Source organism: Amblyomma maculatum, chromosome 3, assembly GCF_055883805.1.
Source record: "Amblyomma maculatum isolate TAMU_Amacu chromosome 3, ASM5588380v1, whole genome shotgun sequence".
Lineage (NCBI taxonomy): Eukaryota > Metazoa > Arthropoda > Arachnida > Ixodida > Ixodidae > Amblyomma > Amblyomma maculatum.
The window spans coordinates 92,928,164-92,950,508 of record NC_139346.1 but is presented as its reverse complement, the minus strand read 5'-3'; the positions used below and the strand labels follow the sequence as shown (position 1 = coordinate 92,950,508).

General features: G+C 51.2%; 1 protein-coding gene across 1 annotated transcript; it reads right to left on the bottom strand.

Annotated features, from left to right (window-relative positions):
* Positions 1-8,166: 8,166 nt before the first annotated feature.
* LOC146195313 (uncharacterized protein T19C3.4-like) lies at positions 8,167-13,393 on the bottom strand. The gene is made up of 3 exons (XM_084596212.1): positions 13,325-13,393; positions 12,416-12,814; positions 8,167-8,534 (listed from the first exon to the last, which is right to left on the bottom strand). The coding sequence occupies exons 1-3, from the start codon at positions 13,385-13,387 to the stop codon at positions 8,274-8,276; spliced, it is 723 nt and encodes a 240-aa protein (XP_084452338.1). The 5' UTR covers positions 13,388-13,393; the 3' UTR covers positions 8,167-8,273.
* Positions 13,394-22,345: the final 8,952 nt, after the last annotated feature.

Here is a 22,345-nt window from a genome sequence, read left to right as displayed (position 1 = left end):
ACGCTCTTTCTGCTGTCTGAGCTGTTCCTTTTTTTGACCGATGAGGTTCCATGCTTCACTGAGCTCCTCATCATCGGTTCCCAGATCAGTGATTGCCTTTATAATCAAGGGTTTTCGTGCCAAACCACTTGTATCAATTCCCAATTCCTCACACAATAGCAACAGGTCCGGTTTCTGCAGCTTTTGTAGGTCCATGATCGCTCCGAGTGTCGGCTACTTCCAAAACAACTGTGCAAACTACCAACCTAAAGGCGTTTCCACACTCTCTTTACCAGTTCTAAAATCTAACCCTGTTCTAGAACCTGGTCCACATCAGAAGAAAAGCCAAGCACTCACCCACACATGCGATCGATGTTCCGAGCTGTTCTCTTGTTGGCCGATTGTTGCGCCTGCTTGTTGCTTGAGATGCCACCTCCGATCACCAGATGTTGTGGCTTGTAGCTTCAGATCCACCTCCAATCACCAGATGTTGTGGCTTGTAGATTCAGATCCCAACGCTGGTCACCAGTGTTGGGGCTTTATCCCACCGCTGCCACCAGTTGTCGTGACGCTGGGGCTATGGCGACCCGGCCTTCACTTGGTAGCGTGCAGAGACTCCGGGTTGAAGAAGGACTGAATCTTCGAAGTTGGTAAAATATGTACAAGCAGGTTTACTGGCACTTTGAGAAAACGTATTTACAAGAATATTTACATGAAGAAGAAGGGTACATCAGCAAAATGACAAGCGTTAAGAGTTCATAGCGAGAAGCGACTGGATGAGCCGTTTACCCAGGGCCCAGAGCGACATTTCGTGCTCTGCAGCGTCCTTAAAAACCCCCTATGTCCAGCCCCTCTCTGAAGATGCTGACCAACCAAATCCAGGGCACGCCCCTCAGGTATCGGCATCCAATCGAACACATCACTGCACTGATGGTCTGAAGCACTGACTGGTCCGGCATTCATTCGTTGGGCGTGATCACTTGTTGGCGGGAAAAGCTTGGGAACGGCGAGGAGAGGAGGTACATTTCTATTCTTCAGCAAAGAAACCACAGGCTGGTTCTGACAAGGGGTTTTACTTCTCAGAAACCCGAGTGCACGTGGCGCCGCATAGGGCTCCCAACATTGTCCCTTTTCGACAATTGCAAATCTTTCCTGCATTCCCGGGAAATCACTTAATGGCCGTATGAGTCATGCTCCTTTCTTGTCCTGCACGTCAGCGGACATGTCACTCTGTCGTCTCCTTTGGATAGGAGGCATTCATCACTGGAGGATAGCACTTCTCGACTGGAAGGGTGAACAAAAGAAAGAAAGCACTTCCTGCTATTTCCCGCAGGGGGACGTTTCTTTGTGTTTTTCCAGACGTTCTCTTGACAGGGTCAATTTGGCATTTGCAGGTTGTCCACAAAGCAAAACAGGCTTACAAAACAGGATTCCTGGAAACAGGCTCACTTAGAGCCATTGGACCATCACCACATTTCCACAGCACTTATTCATGCCCACAGGCGAACAATAGAGCGCGCAAATGCGGATGCTTGGTCGTAACAACGCTCAGATGGAGAGCTATGAGGAGAGGACCTTGCAACGGCGAGCCCAGCGTACTTCTTCTTTGTCTTCGTCGCACAACGCACTGGTGCATGTTGATGGCTGAAGTGCTGACTATCACAGTACATTTCCCCCCCCCCCCCCCACCCCGGGTAAAAAAAAAAAAGGAGCCATCCTGGCGACTTATGGCGCGGAAAGCACTGCGGGGTCATAGAATGACTTCAATCGGTTCACGTGAACTGTTTCACGACCACGGCGACGCAAGTCCGCAGAGGGCGTGACGGGCTCAACTACGTAGTTGACTGCAGATGTTTGCTGGAGGACCCTATATGGCCCGTGGTAGCGAGCAAGAAACTTCTTTGAAAGGCCAGGGGTTGTGGAGGGCACCCAGAACCACACCAGAGAGTTCGGAAGATATGACGAAGCTTCGCCGGTATCACGGAGGTATTTTTGTTGCCAATGATTTTATGTTTTGAGAGAGCGGGCGAGCTGACGGCATTCTTCTGCGTACGTGACGGCATCAGATAGCGGAGAAGATTCGGAAACGTCAGTGCGGTAGGGAAAAAGTGTGTCCATAGTACATGATGGCTCGCGCCCGTAAAGGAGAAAGAATGGAGAGAATCCAGTAGTGGTCTGTGTCGCGGTGTTATATGCGTAAGTAACAAACGGTGGAATTTGGTCCCAATTGGAATGGTCGGTGTTCACGTACATAGCCAGCATGTCACCGAGAGTGCGGTTGAAACGTTCTGTCAGTCCATTCGTCTGAGGGTGGTACGAGGTAGCGGTGCGGTGTATATGCGGCATTCTTTCAGGAGAGCCTCAAGAGCGTCTGATAAGAAAACGCGTCCGCGGTCACTGAGCAGTTCGCGAGGGGCACCATGGCGAAGAACCAGGTTTTTCAGAATAAAGGCAGCCACGTCGCGTGCGGAAGCAGAGGGCAATGATGATGTCTCAGTGTAGCGGGTCAGATGATCCACTGCCACGATAATCCAGCGGTTGCCAGCTGAAGTTGTAGGAAGGGGACCGTATCGATCTATGCCGACACGATCAAACGGACGGGCAGGACAGGGCAACGGCTGCAACGAAGCAGGAGACTTGAGAGGAGTTTTTCGGCGTTGGCAAGACTGGCAAGAGCGGACAAAATGGCGGACAAAGCGGTACATTCCACGCCAGAAGAAGCGTAGACGCAAGCGCGTGTAGGTTTTCAACACTCCGCCGTGGGCGCACTGGGGATCAGTATGGAAAGCAGCACAAATTTCGGCGAGCAGCAAATTTTGGCGAGATATCATGCGAGCAATTCGGCAGAACAATAAACTCGATGGGGTACAAGACGCCTTGAATGAGCAGGGCTGTGCAAGATGCGGAGGGGTGAATGTGCTGTGATGAGGCGGTGCGGAGCGAAAAGTCGGAAATCGGAGTGGTCACTTTGCGGATTCGACGGCAGAGCGCTTCACTGATGACGGAGACGGCTGCATCGGTATCGACGAGAGCGAGAACTGTGGCGCCTTCTACAGAAACTTTGATAACATTAGCGGGATGACACGGAGGACTTGAGGAATTCGAAACAAGCGCAGTTCTTGCCCCCGGAACTGCGACTGTTAGTTTCCCTCAACGCTGCTGGTAGGACGTCGCAGCATTGGAGAAAGCGATCGGCGCCGAGGAGAATGTGATCGACGAGTGGCATAGGTTTGGCGATCTTGTGAGACAAATTGAGAACCGGGCGGAATCATTTGCGAGCGTGAGTCGGTATCGTACGGGTAAAGTCGAATGTCAGGCTGTGAAGGTTGGAGGCGCTGGCGACAAAGGCGTGCAACATGGCCCGGCCGACCGCAGGCATAGGAAATCGGAAGGTCGTCCGTAGTACGCCAAGGTTTCATAGCATGTGGGCGGAACCTTGAGGGTGGGGCTTGGAACGAAGGCTCAGCATGCGGCGGTGAGCGGTAGGCAGGGACCTGCACATAGGAGCCAGACGTGGGCGAAGGTGGTGGCCTAGCCTTTACTTGGGCATACGTGAGAGGTGCCGTCACAGGCGGCAGCACGGGGTTGGACGGCAAGACATCAGCGACGTGTTCTTGCACGACACGGCGTATAGTAGGGGCCAAAGATGGAGCCAGTTCAGGAACGAGGCGGCCCGGGTCTTGAAAATGTGGAAGGAGTGAGAGTTGACGTGCGACCTCTTCACGAATAAAATCTTTGATCTGTTGATTCAGCGGGCTCCCTTCAGAAGTTGGCGAACCACCCAGGGCTAATGCGGATACGCCTTCGTCGCACACACTGGAGCGGCGCCTAGAAGCGCGCCGCTTGCGGAGCTCGTCGCAGCTCTGGCAAAGCTTCATGATTTCACTAACGCTGGTGGGATCTTTCGCTACCAGCATCTGGAAGGCGTCCTCAGTAATGCCCTCGAGGATGTAGCGGATTTTGTTCGCTTCCGGCATGGCCGGATCGACTCGTTTGCAGAGATCAACGATGTCTTCTATGTAGCTGGTAAAGGTCTCATCAGCGCGCTGAACACGATCGTGTAAACGTTGTTCGGCACGAAGCTTACGCACTGCCGGGCGGCCGAACACTTCTGCGAAATTCTTTTTAAATTCCGACCAAGATGACAGGTCAGCCTCATGGTTGCGAAACCAGAGGTTCGCCACGTCCGTCAGATAGAATATGACGTTACTGAGCTTGTATGAGCCATCCCACTTGTTGTAGCTGCTTACTCTTTCATACGATGACAGCCAGTCGTCGACATCTTGATCGGCCGTGCCACTGAAGAGGCAAGGGTCACGCTGGCGCACGACGCCAGAACACATGATCGTGGGTGGAACGGCCGGCAGCGTCGAAGTGGACTCGTCTTGCATGGCGGTCGTAGAGGGCAGTGTATGGCTTCGCAGTTTCAGTTTGAATGGGATCGTACCCCGCACCTCCACCAATTGTAATAGGGCGTTTATTGACGTTCAGATGGAGAGCTGTGAGGAGAGGACCTTGCAACGGCGAGCCCAGCGTACTTCTTTGTCTTCGTCGCACAACGCACTGGTGTATGTCGATGGCTGAAGTGCTATCACAATACATTATTATTATTATTATTATTATTATTATTATTATTATTATTATTATTATTATTATTATTATTATTATTATTATTATTATTATTATATTAAGAATCGCATAGCAAGAACGCGTACCCCGTACGGCGCGCGCCAGCTGCATGAAGAGGGTATGGAGCCTTACACAAACGCCGTTCTTCCCAGGTGGTCGAAATTACTACGCAGCCCTCCACGGCACCGCTTTCTCTTTCCGCTTTCACTTCCACCTTCCTCACTTCCCTTACGGCATGGTTCAGATGTCCACAAGTGTGACAGATACTACGCCAAATTTCCATTCCCGTGAACCAGTTATTCTGTTTACCTAATTAACATATTGAGCTAATTATTTTTTCGGACACATTACATCACCATCTATATATTGACATCACTCATTAACGTCTACCACTCACAACTGCTGCGGACACGATTTTGCGGACACGCATGTTCTGCGGACAGAAATCTGAACACAGCGATGCTTTCGCATCAATAACTCCTCAGCCCTCCACTTCGGCACCTCTTTCTCTCTTGAATAGGACATGTTGTCGGGCTAGTTCAACACCTTCTCGACTTTTACCTGGTTGATAGCGCTTCAACACACAGAAATAGCGAAGAAAACAGAAAATACACGTGACGACACAGGCGCTGATTGAACTTCAGCTCCCCCTCCTTTTTCCCCGTCATGTTTCTAGGGGTGTTGTAGGTTTAACACGTACATGTTGTGTACTTCTTTGCATTAATGTAATAATCGTTGTGCAGGACAGACCTGCAGCTTGTATTGCTTAGTTTGGTTTGGTTTGTGGGGTTTAATGTCCCAAAGCAACTCAGGCTACGAGAGACGCCGTAGTGGAGGGCTCCGGAAATTTCGACCACCCGGAGTTGTTTAACGTGCACTAACATCGCACAGCACACGGACGCCTAGCTTTTCGCCTCCATCGAAAAGCAGCCGCTGAGGCTGGGATTCGATCCCGCGCCCTTGGTAACAGTAGTCGAGCGCCGTAACCACTGCGCCACCCCGGCGGGGTTAATGTGTGTGGGTTTTAACTTCTGAAGCGCACAAGCAAGCAATACGTTGCCAGTGTGTTGCAGATTGTTGCTTATAGATCAACTTTGTCGTTTGTCTTGTCTTCTCAGAGATGCATATATAGTCAGAAAACCATTGAACATTGCACGAAAAGGAATCAGATGGGAAAATTTGTGTGTCAGGAATACAGATCTGCAATTATCGATGGCGTTTGAGGCTAGAAACGTGCTCAAAAACATAATTCGAATGTTCCAACTCATTGTATTGCTCCGAAGCTGCTCCAGAATACGTGGAACCATGTAAGGCCAATTGGGTACCAGCTGGGATCAGCTGAAACCAATTGAATCCAACTAAAACCGGCCTAAACCATTTGCATTTTTTATCTATTAGGGCGTGCACAAATTTACGCGCTTTGACTGGCGAACTGTGAGGCTGGCTTTGGGATTAAGCGTACGATACGACAAACAGCTTTTGCAGCATGCATATTTGACATTCCCATACAAAAGCTCTAATGTAATAGAAAATCAGGAAGAAAGACTTTTTAGAACAAAACCTCAAAATCCGCCTTTCATTCTAGCTCTCACAGATGGGGGGAAGGGGGGGGGGCGAAGCCCAGAGAGCGGAGGGCCTGGGTCATTTAAATCCTTTTAACCATCTGACCCCGGTCATGCTTAATCGAGGTTTCTCTCTGTAGACTAGGTTCAGTCGTGATGAACCCTAGCAATTTTTAGAGCGCAGCTCTTTGGCGTCCGTTCCTGGGTTTCGCGTCGGCGTCGGCCTCGTAACCAGCTCCGCCCCCCCTTTCATCCCCCCAGCGCTAGCAGCGACCGACTGATACCGCTGGATGCCGCTGACGCCGCTAGAGAGTCAAGATAACGTGACTAACACCGTCGCCGCCATGCAGAAAGAGAAGGGAGGGTTCCCCCCCCCCCCCCCCCTGTTCCCTGTTCCTGTGTGGCGGATAGGGTGCTCTTCAGTTGCCGACGCGCCGGTTATTTCACGTAGGCCCCGGCACGTCGACGAATACGTGACCACCTTCCCACGGCTAGACCTGGTTCTTGGCGCTGCGGAAGCGAGGGTATCATATTGTTTGCGTCGGCATCGGAGGCGTTGTCCCTGAAACCAACTCCGCAGCTGGGGTTGACTCACTATCGGCGTCAGCAGCATCAGTCAGTCGCTGCTATCTCTTCCCTCCTCCCTTTATCACGTTGTCCGCTTGCTGCGCGCGCTTCTGCCCCCATCGTTTGCCGCTGGGTGTACACGCCGCCCCCCTCCCCCCTCTTCCTGCGAGTCTCCGGTTGTCAAAGCGCCGGCTCGAACTTAATTCCTTTCTTCGCTCCTCCTCCAATGCAACCCCTGTGCGGTGGCAATCAGAGAGCCAGATCGGTGGCGGCGGATCTGTATATGTGCACCGCCCGAGCCGAAATTGCCGCTGCCGTTCGCCACTGCGAAATTATCTGCCAGTTCTTTCTGAGACATGAGCGAGACGACCGGTGGAAGTCCTCCGTATGCTGCTGCTGCTAAACGAGCTGCCAGAGCAGAGGCCCAGCGCCGTCGCCGCCAGAATCCAGAGCAGTAAGCGAGGCTGAAGCAGAAGCTCATCGCCGCCGTCGAGAAGACCCTGCCGTTCGCACCGCCGAAGAGGAGGCTCATCGCCACCGTCGAGAGCAACCAGGTGTAAGCGAGGCTGAAGCAGAAGCTCATCGCCGCCGCCGAGAAGGGAGTCTTTGTTAAAGGAATACGTGTGAAAAAAAAAAAAAAAAGAAAATCTGTGATAGCGCATACATGTGTTGCTCGATTTCTTTGCCTCAATCTATCGAAAAGGTGAAACAGCTTATTTGCTGCGCTCAAATTTCGCATTAGGAAGTAACGTAATCGTCGGTAATTTTTGTTTGCTTTATAGGGTTCAACGTCCCGAGGCGACTCATATGAGACGCGCCGTAGTGGAGGGCTCCGGAAATTTCGACCGCCTAGGCTTTAACGTGCTCCTATTTCTCGAGCGAGTTTTCTACATTTAGTGCATAGCTTATATGGGCCTTTTAAAGGGATATATCACCGACCGAAGACTCATGACAATTCCTTCCCTCAAAGATCTTCCCTCATATTTTACACACTGATCAATTTTCAGTGAAGATCGCACAAAATGAGCTTAACTGCTGCTTTTTTTTACCCGGTTAACCAGGTTACCAATGTCTTCAAAATTCATAAAGACTCAGCACGATGGTGAGACAGTAGATTTATACCCGAACAGTGTACAGCGCCGCAAACGCGGGGCGAAAATAAGACAGGACGCATTGGCTCAGGGACAGATGGCACTTTTATTGCAACGAAACAAGAAAAGTCCCTTTTAAATTTTCTTGCCCCACAGACTAATTCTTGCTGCCCCGCGTTTCACCTCTATGTCCCTGCACACTAATTTTGACACACTGCGAACACCGGAGGCAGAGGTTCCAGAAAGATCGCGAGGTCTCGAGGGTGCCTTACAGGTCGCAGGATGACCTCCACTTCTTTGCAAAAAAAAAAGAAAAAAAAAGCGAGCTTGTCCTCGTCTCGACGACTCCACCTTTTCCTACCTGCTTCGCTGCTGGTGAATTTCGTCCCCGTGCGCGAAAATAAGAGTGCGCGTGCCGTCGGCGTTGCAGCGCGTGTGACCGCGTCTACAGCGTGTTGGTGCTGAGCTTGCGCCGCTTGGCGTCGTCGTCGGCTGCGCGTCGGTGAGGCTTGCGGCGCCCGCCCTGGTCTCCCAGAGCCATCTCGGAGGGGTCCTCGAGTGATGAGGAGCCCTCACCCGCTGGGTCGAACAGGCTCAGCTTGAGGTCGGAAGACACCAAATCGGCAATGCTGTAGTTGTCGCGGATATGGCTGAACACCGTCTGCATCACCACCTGCGTCACGTAGCGGGCGGTCGAAGCGCCCACCTAGAAGGCACAATTGAAGACTGGTTATATGTATGCAGTGTACAAGCACCACCCATAACTTTGCGTAACCTATAACACATTGCTTTGACTCGCTGCCCAGCCTTCCAGTATCCCCTCATTTTGTATTTGTGTCTGTACGCACAGGTACACGAGTATAGAGGTCAATTTACCACCGCCCCGCACCTGCGTTCACCTGTGCACATCTGCGCGTATCCCAGGCAAGCTAGCGTTCAAAAAATAAAAAGGACTGCAGATTCTGCATTCGAGTAATGCAAAAGCACGGATGCTGCTGTTGGTTGCTTCTAGTTGCCTAACTCACTTCTTGTTTACTCATTTTAGCCTTTGGTACTTTCAAATTACGCGCCAATCCCTTCTTATGCTCCTTTTCGTCTCTGCTTCCGGTTGCGTGACGTCACATCCTTGACATAATATCCACTACGGCACCCCCTTCTCTTTTTCCGCTTTCCTTCCACCTCCCTCTCTTCTCTTACGGCGCGGTTCAGGCGTCCACAAGGCAGGTATGACTGATACGGCGCCTTCCCTTTCCTGTGAGCCAGTTATTCTAATTGCCTGATTAACTTATTGGCTTATTTTTTCGGACACAACATTATGTCCCCCTCTATTGATTGACACCATTCATTAACCTTTACCGCTTACTCACAACCGCTGCGGACACGATTTTGCGACAGAAAACTGTGGACATAGCGAAGTAATGCTTTAGCATTCATAGATGATTGGTTCACATAAAAGGGAAGGTGCAGTATATGCCATACTTATTAATGCGAAAGCATTGCCTTTTGTTCGACCACTGTTCCCAGGGATGCGGGATCGAAACTCGGCCTCGGCGGCCGCTTTTCGATGGAGGCGAGAAGCAAGGCGCCCGTGTACTGTGCGATGTCAGTGCACGTTAAAGAACCCCGGAGTTCTCCACTACGGCGTCTCTTAAAGCCTGAGTTGCTTTGCGGCGTTAAAACCCCACAAACTAAACTAAATTACTGTGTCGACAGGCGTGTCCGCGGAACGTGTCCACAAAATCGTGTCCGCAGCAGTTGTAATTGTGAAGTGGTAGAGGTTAATGAGTGGTGTCAATCGATAGAGGGTGACGTAATGTTGTGTCCGAAAATTATTTAGGTAAATAAGTTAATTAATTAGAATAACTGTTTCACAGGAAAGGAAAGGCGCAATATCTGTCTCACTTCTGTGTACACCTGAACCGCGTGGTAAGGGAAGGAAGATGGGAGTGAAAGCGGAAAAGAAAGGGGTGCTGTAGTGGATATGACGTGAGGGATGTGATGTCACGTAACCGGAAGTAGAGCCGAAAAAAAGTGGCATAGGAAGGGATTGACGCGCACTTTGAAAGTACCAAATAAAAAAATGGGGAAACAAGAAGTGAATGTCAGGTAGAGGATGTGACTTCACGCAACCGGAAGTAGAGCCTAAAAAAGGACATAGGAAGGGACTGGCGCGCTATTTGAAAGCACCAAATACTAAAATTGGCAAACAAGAAGTGAATTAAGCAACTAGAAGCAACCAGAAGCAACCAACAGCAGCAATTGTGCTTTCGCATTACAATACAGATTCTGCATCGCTCTTTTTCTGTAGACACCTGCACAGCGCCGTAAGGGAAGGGAGGTGGGAGTGAAATTGGAGAGAGAGAAAGAGGTACCGTAGTGGAGGGCTATGGAGTAATTTAGACCACTTGAGGATCTTTAACGTGCATTGGAATCGCACAGCAGACGGACGCCTCTCTGTACGCCTCAATGACGCAGCCGCCGGCGGTCGGGATCGCACCTAAATCCACTTTCACTCCCACCTTCATCCCTTCCCTTACGGCGCGGTTCAGGTGTCCACAGAGCAAGTGTGACAGATACTGCGCCTTTCCCTTCCTATGAACCAACCAAACCAACCAAACTCCGGCACAATAGTCGAGAATCTTAACCAGTGCGTCACCGCGCACCTCGTCTCTGTGGGAGTCCACTTCACTAAGCTCTCGCGGATAAAGTACCTGCGCGTATTTTGCAGGTAAGGAAACATGGCCGTCTACAGCACTCACCCGGCTACAGTGCGTGCAGTTAGTAGTAACCAAGGCGCAGTGCGGTTTAACCTCCACGTTGCTTCTCTTAGCTGGCACAAAAAGCAAATGACAGCTGTAAAGCCCCGAAAAGAGGCGACATGTGCCGGGGAGGGAACGTTGACCCTCCGCGGTCGTTCAGAGGACGCTCGGCTACTGAACCGGAGTGCCCGGGTTCCAGCCCAAACAGGTTAGTCGCGTTTAAATGGAGGCGAAACGCAAATTCGCCCGTGCGCTGTGCGATGTCAGCGTATGTGAAGATGGTCGAAATTATTTCGTAGCCCTATGCGCCACATCTTTCTCCTTTCCCCCCTTCCTCCCATCGCTCATAGAGCGGTTCAGGTTCACGGACAAAGCGTAACAGGTATACTGCGCCTTTCCTTTTGTATCAACTATAGTTCACTATAGTATAAACCAATTTAATTATATTCAAACAGGTAACGTCGATAGGCCCCGCCGCGGTGGTGCAGAGGTTAAGATGCTCGATTACTGTGCTGGAGTACTCGAGTTCAAACCCAACCGCCGGCGTCTGCGTTTCGATGGAAGCGAAACGAAGAGGCGTCCGTGTGCTGTGCGATGTCAGCGCATGTTAAAGATCCCCAGGCGGTCGAAATTACTCCAGAGCCCCTACACTACGGCCCTTTTCTCCACTTCCACCTTTCTCCCATCCGCCCCACCGTTGGTTGGTTCACAGGAAGGGAAAGGTGCAGTATCTGTCACACTTGCTCTGTGGACACCTGAACCGCGCCGTAAGGGAAGGGAGGAAGGTGGGAGTGAAAGAGGAAAGAGAGAAAGAGGAGCCGTAGTGGAGGGCTATGGAGTAATTTCGACCACCTGGGGATCTTTAACGTGCGCTGACATCGCACAGCACACGGACGCCACTTCATTTCGCCTCCATCGAAACGCAGCCGCCGTGGTCGGGTTTGAACCCGGGAACTCCGGCACAGTGGTCGAACGTCTTACCACTGCGCCACCCCGGCAGGGCTCCGCCCCACCGTGGTGGTGGAGCTCAACTGCTGCACCCAAAGATGCGGGATCAAATCCCTGCCGCGACGGCTGCTTTTCTGTGGAAGCAAAAAGCAAGGAGCCCGTGTGCTGTGAGATGTCAGTACAGGTTAAAGAACCCCCATGGTGGTCGAAATTACTCTGGAGCCCTCCACTACGGTGTATCTCATAGCCAAAGTAGCTTTAGGACATTAAACCCCACAATCCATAAACCACTTTCTCGCATCCCTTACGGCGCGGTTCAGGTATCCACAGAAGTGTGACAGATACTGTGCCTTTCCTTTTCTGTGGACCAATTATTATTCATGCCAGCGCGGTTGTCATGGAGACCGCCACCACTAGTTAGTGGTAGATAATGATAGTGGTAGTGAGTGTGATGATAATGACTGATATGACTGACTATGACGTCATCACCCGGTGACGTCGTGACAAGTTGCGACCGGATGTTACGTCCGTCCGCCCATGTGTAATAACCAGAACTGACGTCATGATGACGTCACACCCAGTCATGACCTCATCAGGCGATTCACGCATATACGAAGCTGACCCCGCCGGGCGTTCAATCTAGGCGTCAGCAAAAAGAGCGGCGTAAACGCCGGAATATGAGAAGCGCGTCTTGCGAAACGCCGTCGCGACCATGCTGCAAGGCGTGAGCGATGAGCAGCACAGAAGGCCGACGCTGCAGCCGCTGTCGCTTCTTTGTCAACACCGACAGCGACAACAACGACCAAATTCAGCTATCGCTTCACACTACATTTAACCGGAGCTAAACCACAGCCATTTCTATAACCTCGGTAGCGCTCACCTGCGAGGCACGTGCGTGCAGCTGTCCGAGATGGGTGTCGATCTCGCTCTCGCGCTTCGTGAACTCCGGCAGCAGCAGCTTGCGGAAGACGAGGCTGGCACCACGCGTGGCGCTCGACTGGAGCCAGAAGACGAACGCAATCTTCAGCTCGGCGTACAGCGGCAGGCAGCAGCCGAATATCAGGTCGGCGAACGGCTCGATGCTCAGGAAGGCGGCGAACACCACCCAGTACATCATCCAGCGCACGTAGTCACGCGGCGAACGCGAATGAACTGCCTTGCAGGACAGATAGGCCGGGTACAGCGCGCCCACGGCCAGCAACACCAGGCGGCTGAAGGTGCGCGACATCTGACTCAGCGCGAACATCAGCATCCACAGCAGCGGACCCTTGTGACGAGGCTGCAAGAAGTTGATACGAGTTCAGCTGCCTTCTCTCACGTGCAATATACCATGCTGTGCCGATTTCCGCGAGGTCCAGGACTGCAAAATGCCATACCAGTTGATGATAATGCAACACAATAGCGCAGGTATGATGCGCGTATATATACAGCTAGCAGCATTTGGAATCAAATGCCATTAATTTCATTTGTATGAACTGGCGGTCTAGTTTTACTTTGGATCACAAATGTGTTCATGGGCAATGCTAGAGATCGTTTGACGCGCACGATATGACGCCTACACACATCCCAGCTCACATTTGGACATTTGATGGTGTAAATCAACGTAATGCGACTACGCTCGAAAATGGTTACTGAAGTACGGTTTATTTGGGAGGCGCTAGTGTATCTTTCGAAGCTATAACTCCTTCAGTTCTCGTAGAATTGCGATTTCGAAGGGGTGTGCCATAGCTGTTCTACGCGGAAATTGCTGCGCGCGCTCTGCCGACGGCATGTATACGACGAAATATACCTGGAGGTCTCCTCCTTGCTTGGGCACCGGCAGCCTGGGAGGCTCGAGGGCAGCCTCGGCCATGGGGACATCGCGTTGCGGTTCCATCGTCGCCGACGCAGCCGACGGCCCAGCTGCCACCTCGGCAAACGACGCTCCTCGCCTTCTTCTTCGGCGCATCTGCGTGGGGCCGTGCGCGTGCTGAAGAAAAAGACCCGAAAGCACTTCTAATTTTTATTAAGGCGAATGCCTTTAATGGTTCATACTGTCGTGGACAAGGTATTTCCCGCTTTTGCGGTGACTGTTGCGAGGCGTTCCTTGGAGCGCGTTCAAACGTATGATTGCGTTTCATACAAGTACAACACTGCCAAAGCTAGAGCGTTCGCGCTCCTCGCATCCGCGATGAAAAATAGTGCCTGCTCTTGACGAGAGGAAATAATAGCTGCTTTGTCGGCAAGCTTAATACAACTTACATTTGCCATCAACTCCATAAAAACCACCTTTTTTAAGAAGAAAAAATCGGATTCGGTGAATTTGTATGCTTTGTTTGTCGTTTTTGTTCGTGTCGCGTTTTCGCTGCCTCGCAAGCTCACCAGGGGTGCCCTCCACTCTGCGCGGGAGGGTATTTTTGCACACCGTGAACGCGCAATCACGTGACACAAAAGTGACGTGGGGCTACTACGTCACTTCTGCGTGTCCTGTCGACGTGTTTTTTTGTTTTCTTTTTTTTTGTTTTCTTTTTTTTTGTTTTTTTTTATTATTCTACTGGGGCGGTGAGAAAATCGTTTGGCCGTCGGAGCGCGGCTTGGAGCTGGCGGAGGGAGAGCATCTAGCCATCCGCACTTAATAGCACGCACACTTTCTTCTGTATTTTTCTTCTGTAAAGCACTCGCGGCAGTTAGTTTTGTCCACGCCAAGGCCGGCTCCTCCTCCAACACAGTCTTCTCCCTCCCCCATGGCTCCAAGCAGAAAAACAGAATTTTCCTCCCCCGGGGGAATGAGTGAGCGCAGATTTTGTGCGTTCGCAGCCTTTTGCTTTCGTTCTCTTTCTTTCGGTGGTCTGGCGGGGTTAGAGCTGGTATTCGAAGCCAGGGACTTCGAGTCGCGAGTCTGCTGATTCGCAGCGCGCTGCAGGGATAGTGAGTTTGCTTCCTCACTACGATGAAAACGTGCAAGAGTAGTGACCTTATGTGGGGCCACAAATATATTGAGTGCCTGCGCATGAGTTATTTGCACACACGCGCGCCCACAAACATGCTGTTTTGTAGTGGCAAAAAGCAAATAACTTTACAGCATATCTTGCGCGTAAACGTTGATGTTTGGAATTAAGCTGTGAAATTATACAAGATGTTACTTAGCTTATGGATACGTCACTATATATATATATATATATATACATAGTTGTATGTACATAAACGAGGCGTAACTTTTAAGGTGCAAAAGCGGTTGACTGAGCCAAGTAAACGACACAGAAAATCTTCAGCACTCCCTCCGCTGCCTCTCAAGGCAAACGAGTCCATACATCACAGCTAGGGGAAAAGAAGAAAGGAAGCAAGCGTGCATACTGCTTTACCGAGTGCAGCTCCAATCCATCACTCGTTTGAAACCACGCTGTCTACGTTGGCTAGCCTGCCCGCCCCTAAAGCCCCTTTATTGAGGGGCTTTACCCGACTCTCCTTTCAACCTCTCCCCACTAATAGGAAAAAAATATAGAAGAAAGCGTGCGTGCTGTTAAGTGCGGACGGCTAGATGCTCTCCCTCCGCCAGCTCTAAGCCGCGCTCCGACGGCCAAGCGATTTTCCCACCGCCACAGTAGAATAAAAAAGTAAAATAAAAAAAACAAAAAAAAAAAACGTCGACAGGACACGCAGAAGTGACGTAGTAGCCCCACGTCACTTTTGTGTCACGTGATTGCGCATTCACGGCGTGCAAAAACAGCCTCCCACTCTGCGCAACGCAGCGACATCGACTGCCTCATCGGAGCGGATTTTTTTTCTACAAGACCCGCACTGCGAAGATGTCCAGGCACGCGAAGCAAGTTATTGCAAACGTGCCTGTTTACACAGAAACCACTCGGCCACGAAACGAGCGCATAGTGATACGCCTCCCTTTTTTTTTCTTCCGGACTATTACCAGGTGTAAGCGAGGCTGAAGCAGAAGCTCATCGCCGCCGCCGAGAAGGGAGTCTTTGTTAAAGGAATACGTGTGAAAAATAAAAAAAAAAATTCTGTGATAGCGCATACATGTGTTGCTCGATTTCTTTGCCTCAATCTATCGAAAAGGTGAAACAGCTTATTTGCTGCGCTCAAATTTCGCATTAGGAAGTAACGTAATCGTCGGTAATTTTTTTAAATTGGTTCACAGGAAAGGATTAAAAAAAGATGCAATGACATTTATCTCGATTCATTGCAGCAATACATGAATACTTCCGCATTGTTCCCGAATTCGTTGCAAATCTCGGCGCTCTATCAAATGTTTTCTTGCCAGCCTTAAATTGAGCACCGTGGGGTGCCATAGGCATTTTATGGCGCGATGACCGCTTAGCACGCTTGTTACTATCATCTCCCGCCAAGTTGTTTAGTCATCTAGCTGATTGCCTACGGCATGGAGGTGGTGAATCTTTGGTTCACAGGAAAGGAAGCGTCGAAGGGTGGCCGTTTCTAGCCCTACGGGGCTGGGACGGTAGAACGCCGCTTGCGGCGGGGGCTAGCCAGCCACCGAATATTTATCGTTGTAGGCCGTCATTGCACCCGCCGCCGCTTCGGCGGTGGACGACGGCTGTTGCGGCGCGCGTCTTTATCTCCCTCTTCTTTATCTTCTCTACTTCTGTGCTCCTCTTTCTCTCTTTCCACGTTCACTCCCACCTTCCTCCCTTCCCTAACGGCGCGGTTGCGGTGTTCACAGAAAACAAGTGAGACAGTTACCTCGCCTTTCCCTTCCTATAAATAAATCAGTTCTGTCCGCACGAGGCAGCGGAGGTGGCTCAGCTACAGAGCTAGTAGCAGGCCCGTGCATTTTCTTTTCTTTCTTCCTACAGCCACAGCAACAGGAAAGGAAGGCGCCGTATCTGTCACACCTGAACTATGGACACTGTACCGTAAGGGAAGGGAGGTGGTGGTGGTTAAAACATTTATTTACAATTAAATGGTTAGAGAGGCGTTTGGGTTTGAGACGTATCGGTCTCCTCCCCTCACAATGCTAGGTGGAGCCCCTATTCCGGGGCCCCATTGGCAAGCAACGCCGCCCGCGTCCGTTGAGCCAAGGCATTTTGAGCCTTGAGGTCTTGACAGCCGAGCAGGGCCGCCTCCCAGTCCTCTCTAGTTGGATTGGGGTTGTTTGACTGGCACGCCCAGACCACGTGGAAGGTGTCAGCCACCTCCCCACATTACTGACATGCACCATCAAACGACGGGTTGAAATGTTTAAGCACCGCCGGGCACAGTATAGTATTGGTAAAAATTTTGATGAGGAGGCGCTCGTCAGCGCGATCCAGTCCCTTACAAGGGGCCGGGTAGCGCCTGTGCTTCTCCTTATAGTAACCGGTGATATCTTTGAATGTAAGGGCCAGATTGTCTGATTGGGAGTAGGCTTCCAAGGACGGAGACAGCCCGGGGAGAGAGTGCGCGGGCGGTTGATTGATTGATTGGTTCACAGGAAGGGAAAGGCGCAGTCTGTCACACTTGTAGCTGTGGACACCTGAACCGCGCCGTAAGGGAAGGGATGAAGGCGGGAGAGAAAGTAGATAGAGAGAAAGAGGGGCCGTAGTGGAGGGCTTCGAAGTAATTTGGACCACCTGGGGATCTTTAACGTGCGCTGACATCGCACAGCACACGGACGCCTCTTCGTTTCGCCTCCATCGAAACGCAGCCGCCGAGGTCGGGTTCGAACCCAGGTACTCCGGCACAGTAGTCGGGCGTCTTACCACTGCACCACCCCGGCGGGGCACCTGATCGGCTTGTTCGTTTCCCTTGAGTCCCTGGTGACCGGGTGCCCAAATGAGGTTATGCGGAGTTGGGTCTATATCGGCAGCTAGATTGCAGTATATGCCCGGCAAGCGGGGGAGCCCATCCCAGCCTATAATTCCGACAGGCCCCTCGCGAGTCGGTGATGATGTGTTTCAAATTGGGAATACTGAGAGCCAGAGCGACAGCAATCTCCTCCGCGTGAGTTGTGCTGTAGGCTTTGAAAGTTAGCCCGTTAACCGTGTTTGTGTTGTGTACGACTGCAGCCGTATACCACCCCCCATGGTAAGGGCCGCCAACATCCACATAATACACGTGTTGCTGGTGACCATAGTATCGCTCCAACGCTTCCGCGCGCGCCTGGCGACGACCGTTATGGTCTTCCTTGGACATGTTGCGGGGAGGGGGTCGGACCTGGAGGGCGCGTCTGCAGAGTTCTGGCACTCTCACCCTTTCCTCAATGTGGTAATCGTGTTTGATGTGTAGTCGGTCCAAGAGGCGGCGACCGGACGTGGTCTGTGTAAGACGCCTGTATTGGCTTAGTAAGTGGGCTTCTCGTAGCTCCCGGAAGGTGTTCACTACGCCCAGAGCCAGAAGTCTCTGGTTGGACGTGCTGACCGGAAGGTCGAGAGCCCGCTTGATGACTTTCCGGTGGATGGCCTCGAATCGATCCTCATCGTGTTTACGCAGGTACAAGTATAGGGTGTCGAGTAGAGGATTCTGCTCGTTACAAAAGCATGGGCAAGCCGCAGTGCATCCTTGCTTCGTAATCCGCCCCGCTTGTTGGAGACCCGGCGGACCATACGGCCCACCTGGTCTCCCACCATGCGAAGTTTGGCCAGAGTGGTGTCAACTCTGTGTTGATGGTGTATGAAGAGGTCAAGGACGCGGATCTCTGGCTTCCCGGATCGGTCCCGAGGGGAGACTGATGCGAAGCTGAGTTGTGTCTCGAGGGGAGGGACGTAGTACGTGCACAAATTCAGATTTAGCTGGGGTGCACTGGAATCCACAGTAGGTCGCGTAGTCGTTGACTACGGTTGCCGCTGCCTGCAGGCAGGACTCCATGTGACCCAGGTTACCTTGCGTTGCCCAGATCGTGATATCATCCGCGTAAAGTGCGTGATGTATCCCGGGAAGAGAAGCCAATTTGGAGGGAAGATGACGCATGGCTAAATTGAAGAGGAAGGGAGACAAGACAGCGCCTTGAGGTGTTCCCCTCGAGCCGATGGTGTATGGCCCGTGTTCCGCATCTTGTATGCGTATGTAGGCTTGACGGTCTGTAAGTAATTGTTTTATGTAACTGAGTGTTTTCTTACCACAGTTGGTGTGACTCAGGTGATCGAGGATTACTTCGTGCTTCACATTGTCAAATGCGCCTTTCCTGTGCTGATTTTTGAGGGCGGAAACCGAACATGGTGTCCGCGAAAATGTGCTGTGTTTCGAGAAATTCGGAGAGTTTGTCGCGCACCATTGTCTCCATCAGCTTGCCGACACAAGACATGAGAGAGATGGGGCGAAGGTTCTCCACATCAATAGGTTTGCCGGTTTTCGGGATAAAAGTGACGAGAGCCTACTTCTAATCGAGAGGGAGAGGATGTGTCTCCGTCCCAAATACTATTGATGTAGTATTTGAGAAGCACGACATATGCTGCATCGGGAAGGTTGGCCAAAAGCTTGACCGTAACCTTGTCGCGCCCGTGTGCAGTGCCGCGTTTCATCTTGCTTAGGGCTGCCAGGAGGTCGTGGAGCTGGAACGGAGTGTCCAACTCCGTGTTCTTTTTGCCTGCATACGTTTAGGCAACCGCCCGGGGGTCCTTGGTGGTGCACAGGTATCGGTCCCTGAGTGTGTGCGCTAGCTGTGTTGTCGTTCCTGTAAAGTTGTGCATGACTTTATGTATGTGGCGTTGGGTTTCCGTGCGTGTTTGTGTTGGATCGATGAGTGCGCGGAATAGGCGCCACGTATTACGACCAGACATCTGGCGCGCAGCCGTGTTGCACCTGTCTACCCAGTGTGTCGGCTAGCTGAGTAACATATTCCGCGGCTTGATACGTTTTTTGAGGAGTTTGTTATGTTTCTGTTTTTTTTTTTTTCATCTTTTGGTGAGGCTGCGGCGGGCCTCCCAAAGATGTAGGAGGTGGTTGTCTACGTCCGTTTGCGTTTCCGTGAGCTGTATCTGCCTTTCGTGTTGTTTTAGTGCAGACGTGAGTGATTTGTACCAGGTGTCATATCCCGACTGAAGGGGGTCTACGGTAGACAGAGAGGGGCGGAATTTTGTCCAGTCCGGGACACAAGCTTGTGTTTTTGGGTGTTTCAGTGGACGCGTGTAGATGGTTGCGTAGATTATACAGTGATCGCTACCAAGAGTTTCCTGTGTTCAGCCAGTCGGCATGGCGTATGTTGCGTGTAAATGTGAGGTCCGGGTCTCGTTGAATCGAATTTCCTACACGTGTTGGGTTGGTGGGGTCAGTGTGGAGGGTGAGTCCGAGTGTAGAGAGAAGTTCCGCCAGCTTCCTCCCACGTTTGTTCTCCCGGGGATACCCCCAGAGCCCGCTCTGAGCATTAAAATCACCGACAGTCAGAAGTGGGTCCTTTCCCGCTACCTGCATAGCTTGCGTGAAAATTTCGCTTAACGTAACATTCTTAAGTTTCGGGGGACAATAAATGTTTAGAATGTGTACAGGTGGGTCAGACCGCCTTAGGGGCATGTACCGACACCATTGTGTACGCGAACGGTGCTGTTGTGGGTAGTGTGGCTTTCTGTGCAGTATATTGCCTGTGAACAAGTATACATGTCTGCGGGTTGTGTTGAAATGTAGTGTAATTTGTGAGCTTGACGCCTGCGCCGGGTTCCTGAAGGGCAACCGCGGCAACGAGAAATTCAGAGGTCTCAAGGAAGAGGCGGAGTTCATCCCGCTTCTTGCTGTTCTTGAGACCTCTGCAATTCCACTGCGTTAGTGTAAGCGGCCTTGTTCAGGGAAGGGAGGAAGGCGGGAGTGAAAGTGGAAAGAGAAAAAGGGGTGCGTATAATCGAGGGCTACGGAGTAATTTCGACCACCTGCGCATCTTTAACATGCCCTGATATCGCACAGCACACGGACGCCTCTTCGTTTCGCCTCCGTCGAAACGCAGCAGCCGGCGGTCGGGATCGAACCTGGGTACTCCGCCCCGCCGGCGTGGTGCAATGGCAAGACGCCCGACTACTGTGCCGGAGTACCCGGGTTTGAACCCGACCTCGGCGGCTGCGTTCCGATGGAGGCGAAACGAAGAGGCGTCCGTGTACTGTGCGATATATGTCAGCGCGACAGGCAAAGACAGACGTCTATTTCCCTATCAAAGGGACGTGATAAATGGAGAAAAAAAGAGGGACTTGAGCGACTAACGTAGTTTAGGCGAAAGCCTGAGTGCCGCATTCTTATGCGCAAATGGCACTAATTAGGAATTGGTTGGTTGGTTTGTGGGGTTTAACGTCCCAAAGCAACTCAGGCTATGAGAGACGCCGTAGTGGAGGACTCCTGAAATTTCGACCACCTGGGGTTCTTTAACGTGCACTGACATCGCACAGCACACGGGCGCTTTGCTTTTCGCCTCCACCGAAAAGCGGCCGCCGAGGGAATTAATTAATCAGTTAGACGTTAAGTGGTTATATAATTGCTCAAGTAAATATTATTAAACAATAATTAATTACCTAATTAGTAATAAATTAGTGATTGTCCATTGGTTGACATATGGCCATATAAGGCACGCATTCGCGCAACTGTGGTGGTGCTGTGATTGGTTGAGATCTCTATGACGTCATCCCGCCTCGGCCAATCAGATCCGCCGCAAAAGAGGGACACATTTTTTCCAGGACAGCATGAGCGATTAATGGTACAATATCTCAAAAATTAGGGTATAAGGGACGCTGTAGTGGAGGGCTCTAGATCGATTTCGACCTCATAGAATTTTTTTAAGTGCTTTGGAATCGTCAATATAGACGAGCGCCTAACAGTTTGCCTCCACTAAGATGGCACCACGATCCAGGGCCCGCGTAAGTGTAAACATTGTAACGAAATTGCATGATACACGTGGTGTGGTCATGTTCTAGCTACAACGAGCTGGGCAGGAATATGGTGCTCTGGGAAGCTTTAATGATCAGCTTGAATGGAGGTCTAAAAGAAAGCTGAATCTCAATTGGGATTCCAGCCTGCGGAAAGCCCTCCGATTTCTTGATGGGTTCAATAAAGTTATTCCACCCGTCAACCGAAACGCGGCCGTGTTCGCACCAGGGTACTCTGGCGCAGGAGTCAAGCGTTCTAGCCATTAGCCGTGTTTACATGAATGCGACAGCTAGCGCATCGCATTCGTATAAACAGGGGTAATGCGCTTGGAAACCGCATCGCGTTGATGCGCTAAGCAGGGCTGGATTGAGATGGTGAAGTCGATTTTCTCCGTGCATGTAAACACGGACGCATTAAGGGCAAGATGGTGACGTCCGGCGATGCTGCGGCCGCTCGCCTCACCACCAATTCGTCGTTGCCGCTCCACTGTTCTGCGTACGCTGCAAATGGTGAACAAAGCTTTTCATGTCTGAATACGCCCGCACTATACAATTCTGGCGACGAAACGCCTCAAATTTTAAGATAGCGTCTGGAATCGAACAGCTGTTAGGCTTAGTGAGTAAGCGTTGTTTTGACGCCATGGGGAGAGAGTGGCAGAAATCGCGGGATATTCAAGTAGCTTTGGGTTGTATAAACAAAGACGACGAAGTATTTAATTTCGCAACGCTGTTTTTATTATCCATTACAACTTTTTTGTTACTCTGGTATATAAAAAAAAATATTAAATCAAATTTGGAAAATTTACAACCTTTCTACCGCGTACCGCTACCACCGCGCTAAAGACGATGCACTACATGTAAAAGCTGGCGCATCGCCTTATCGTGAGGCGCTACGAAATGCCATGCGCTATTGTCGCCTTTTGGCTATTCAGCCACTGTGGAGAGTAGAGAGAGAGAGAGGAACATGATGCAGGGCTCCCAATAAATTTTGATTACATGGGGCTCCTCAACGTGCACTGAGCTGTGTTGTTTTATTTTGAATT

Bases quoted from the DNA above. Each gene is read 5' to 3' on its own strand.
- LOC146195313 (XM_084596212.1), bottom strand. From the start codon at position 13,387: ATGGCCGAGGCTGCCCTCGAGCCTCCCAGGCTGCCGGTGCCCAAGCAA. The intron at 12,815-13,324 runs GTATATTTCGTC...AACTTCTTGCAG, and splicing joins AGCAAGGAGGAGACCTCCAG to CCTCGTCACAAGGGTCCGCT. The intron at 8,535-12,415 runs GTGAGCGCTACC...TGTGCCTTCTAG, and splicing joins TGCACGCACGTGCCTCGCAG to GTGGGCGCTTCGACCGCCCG.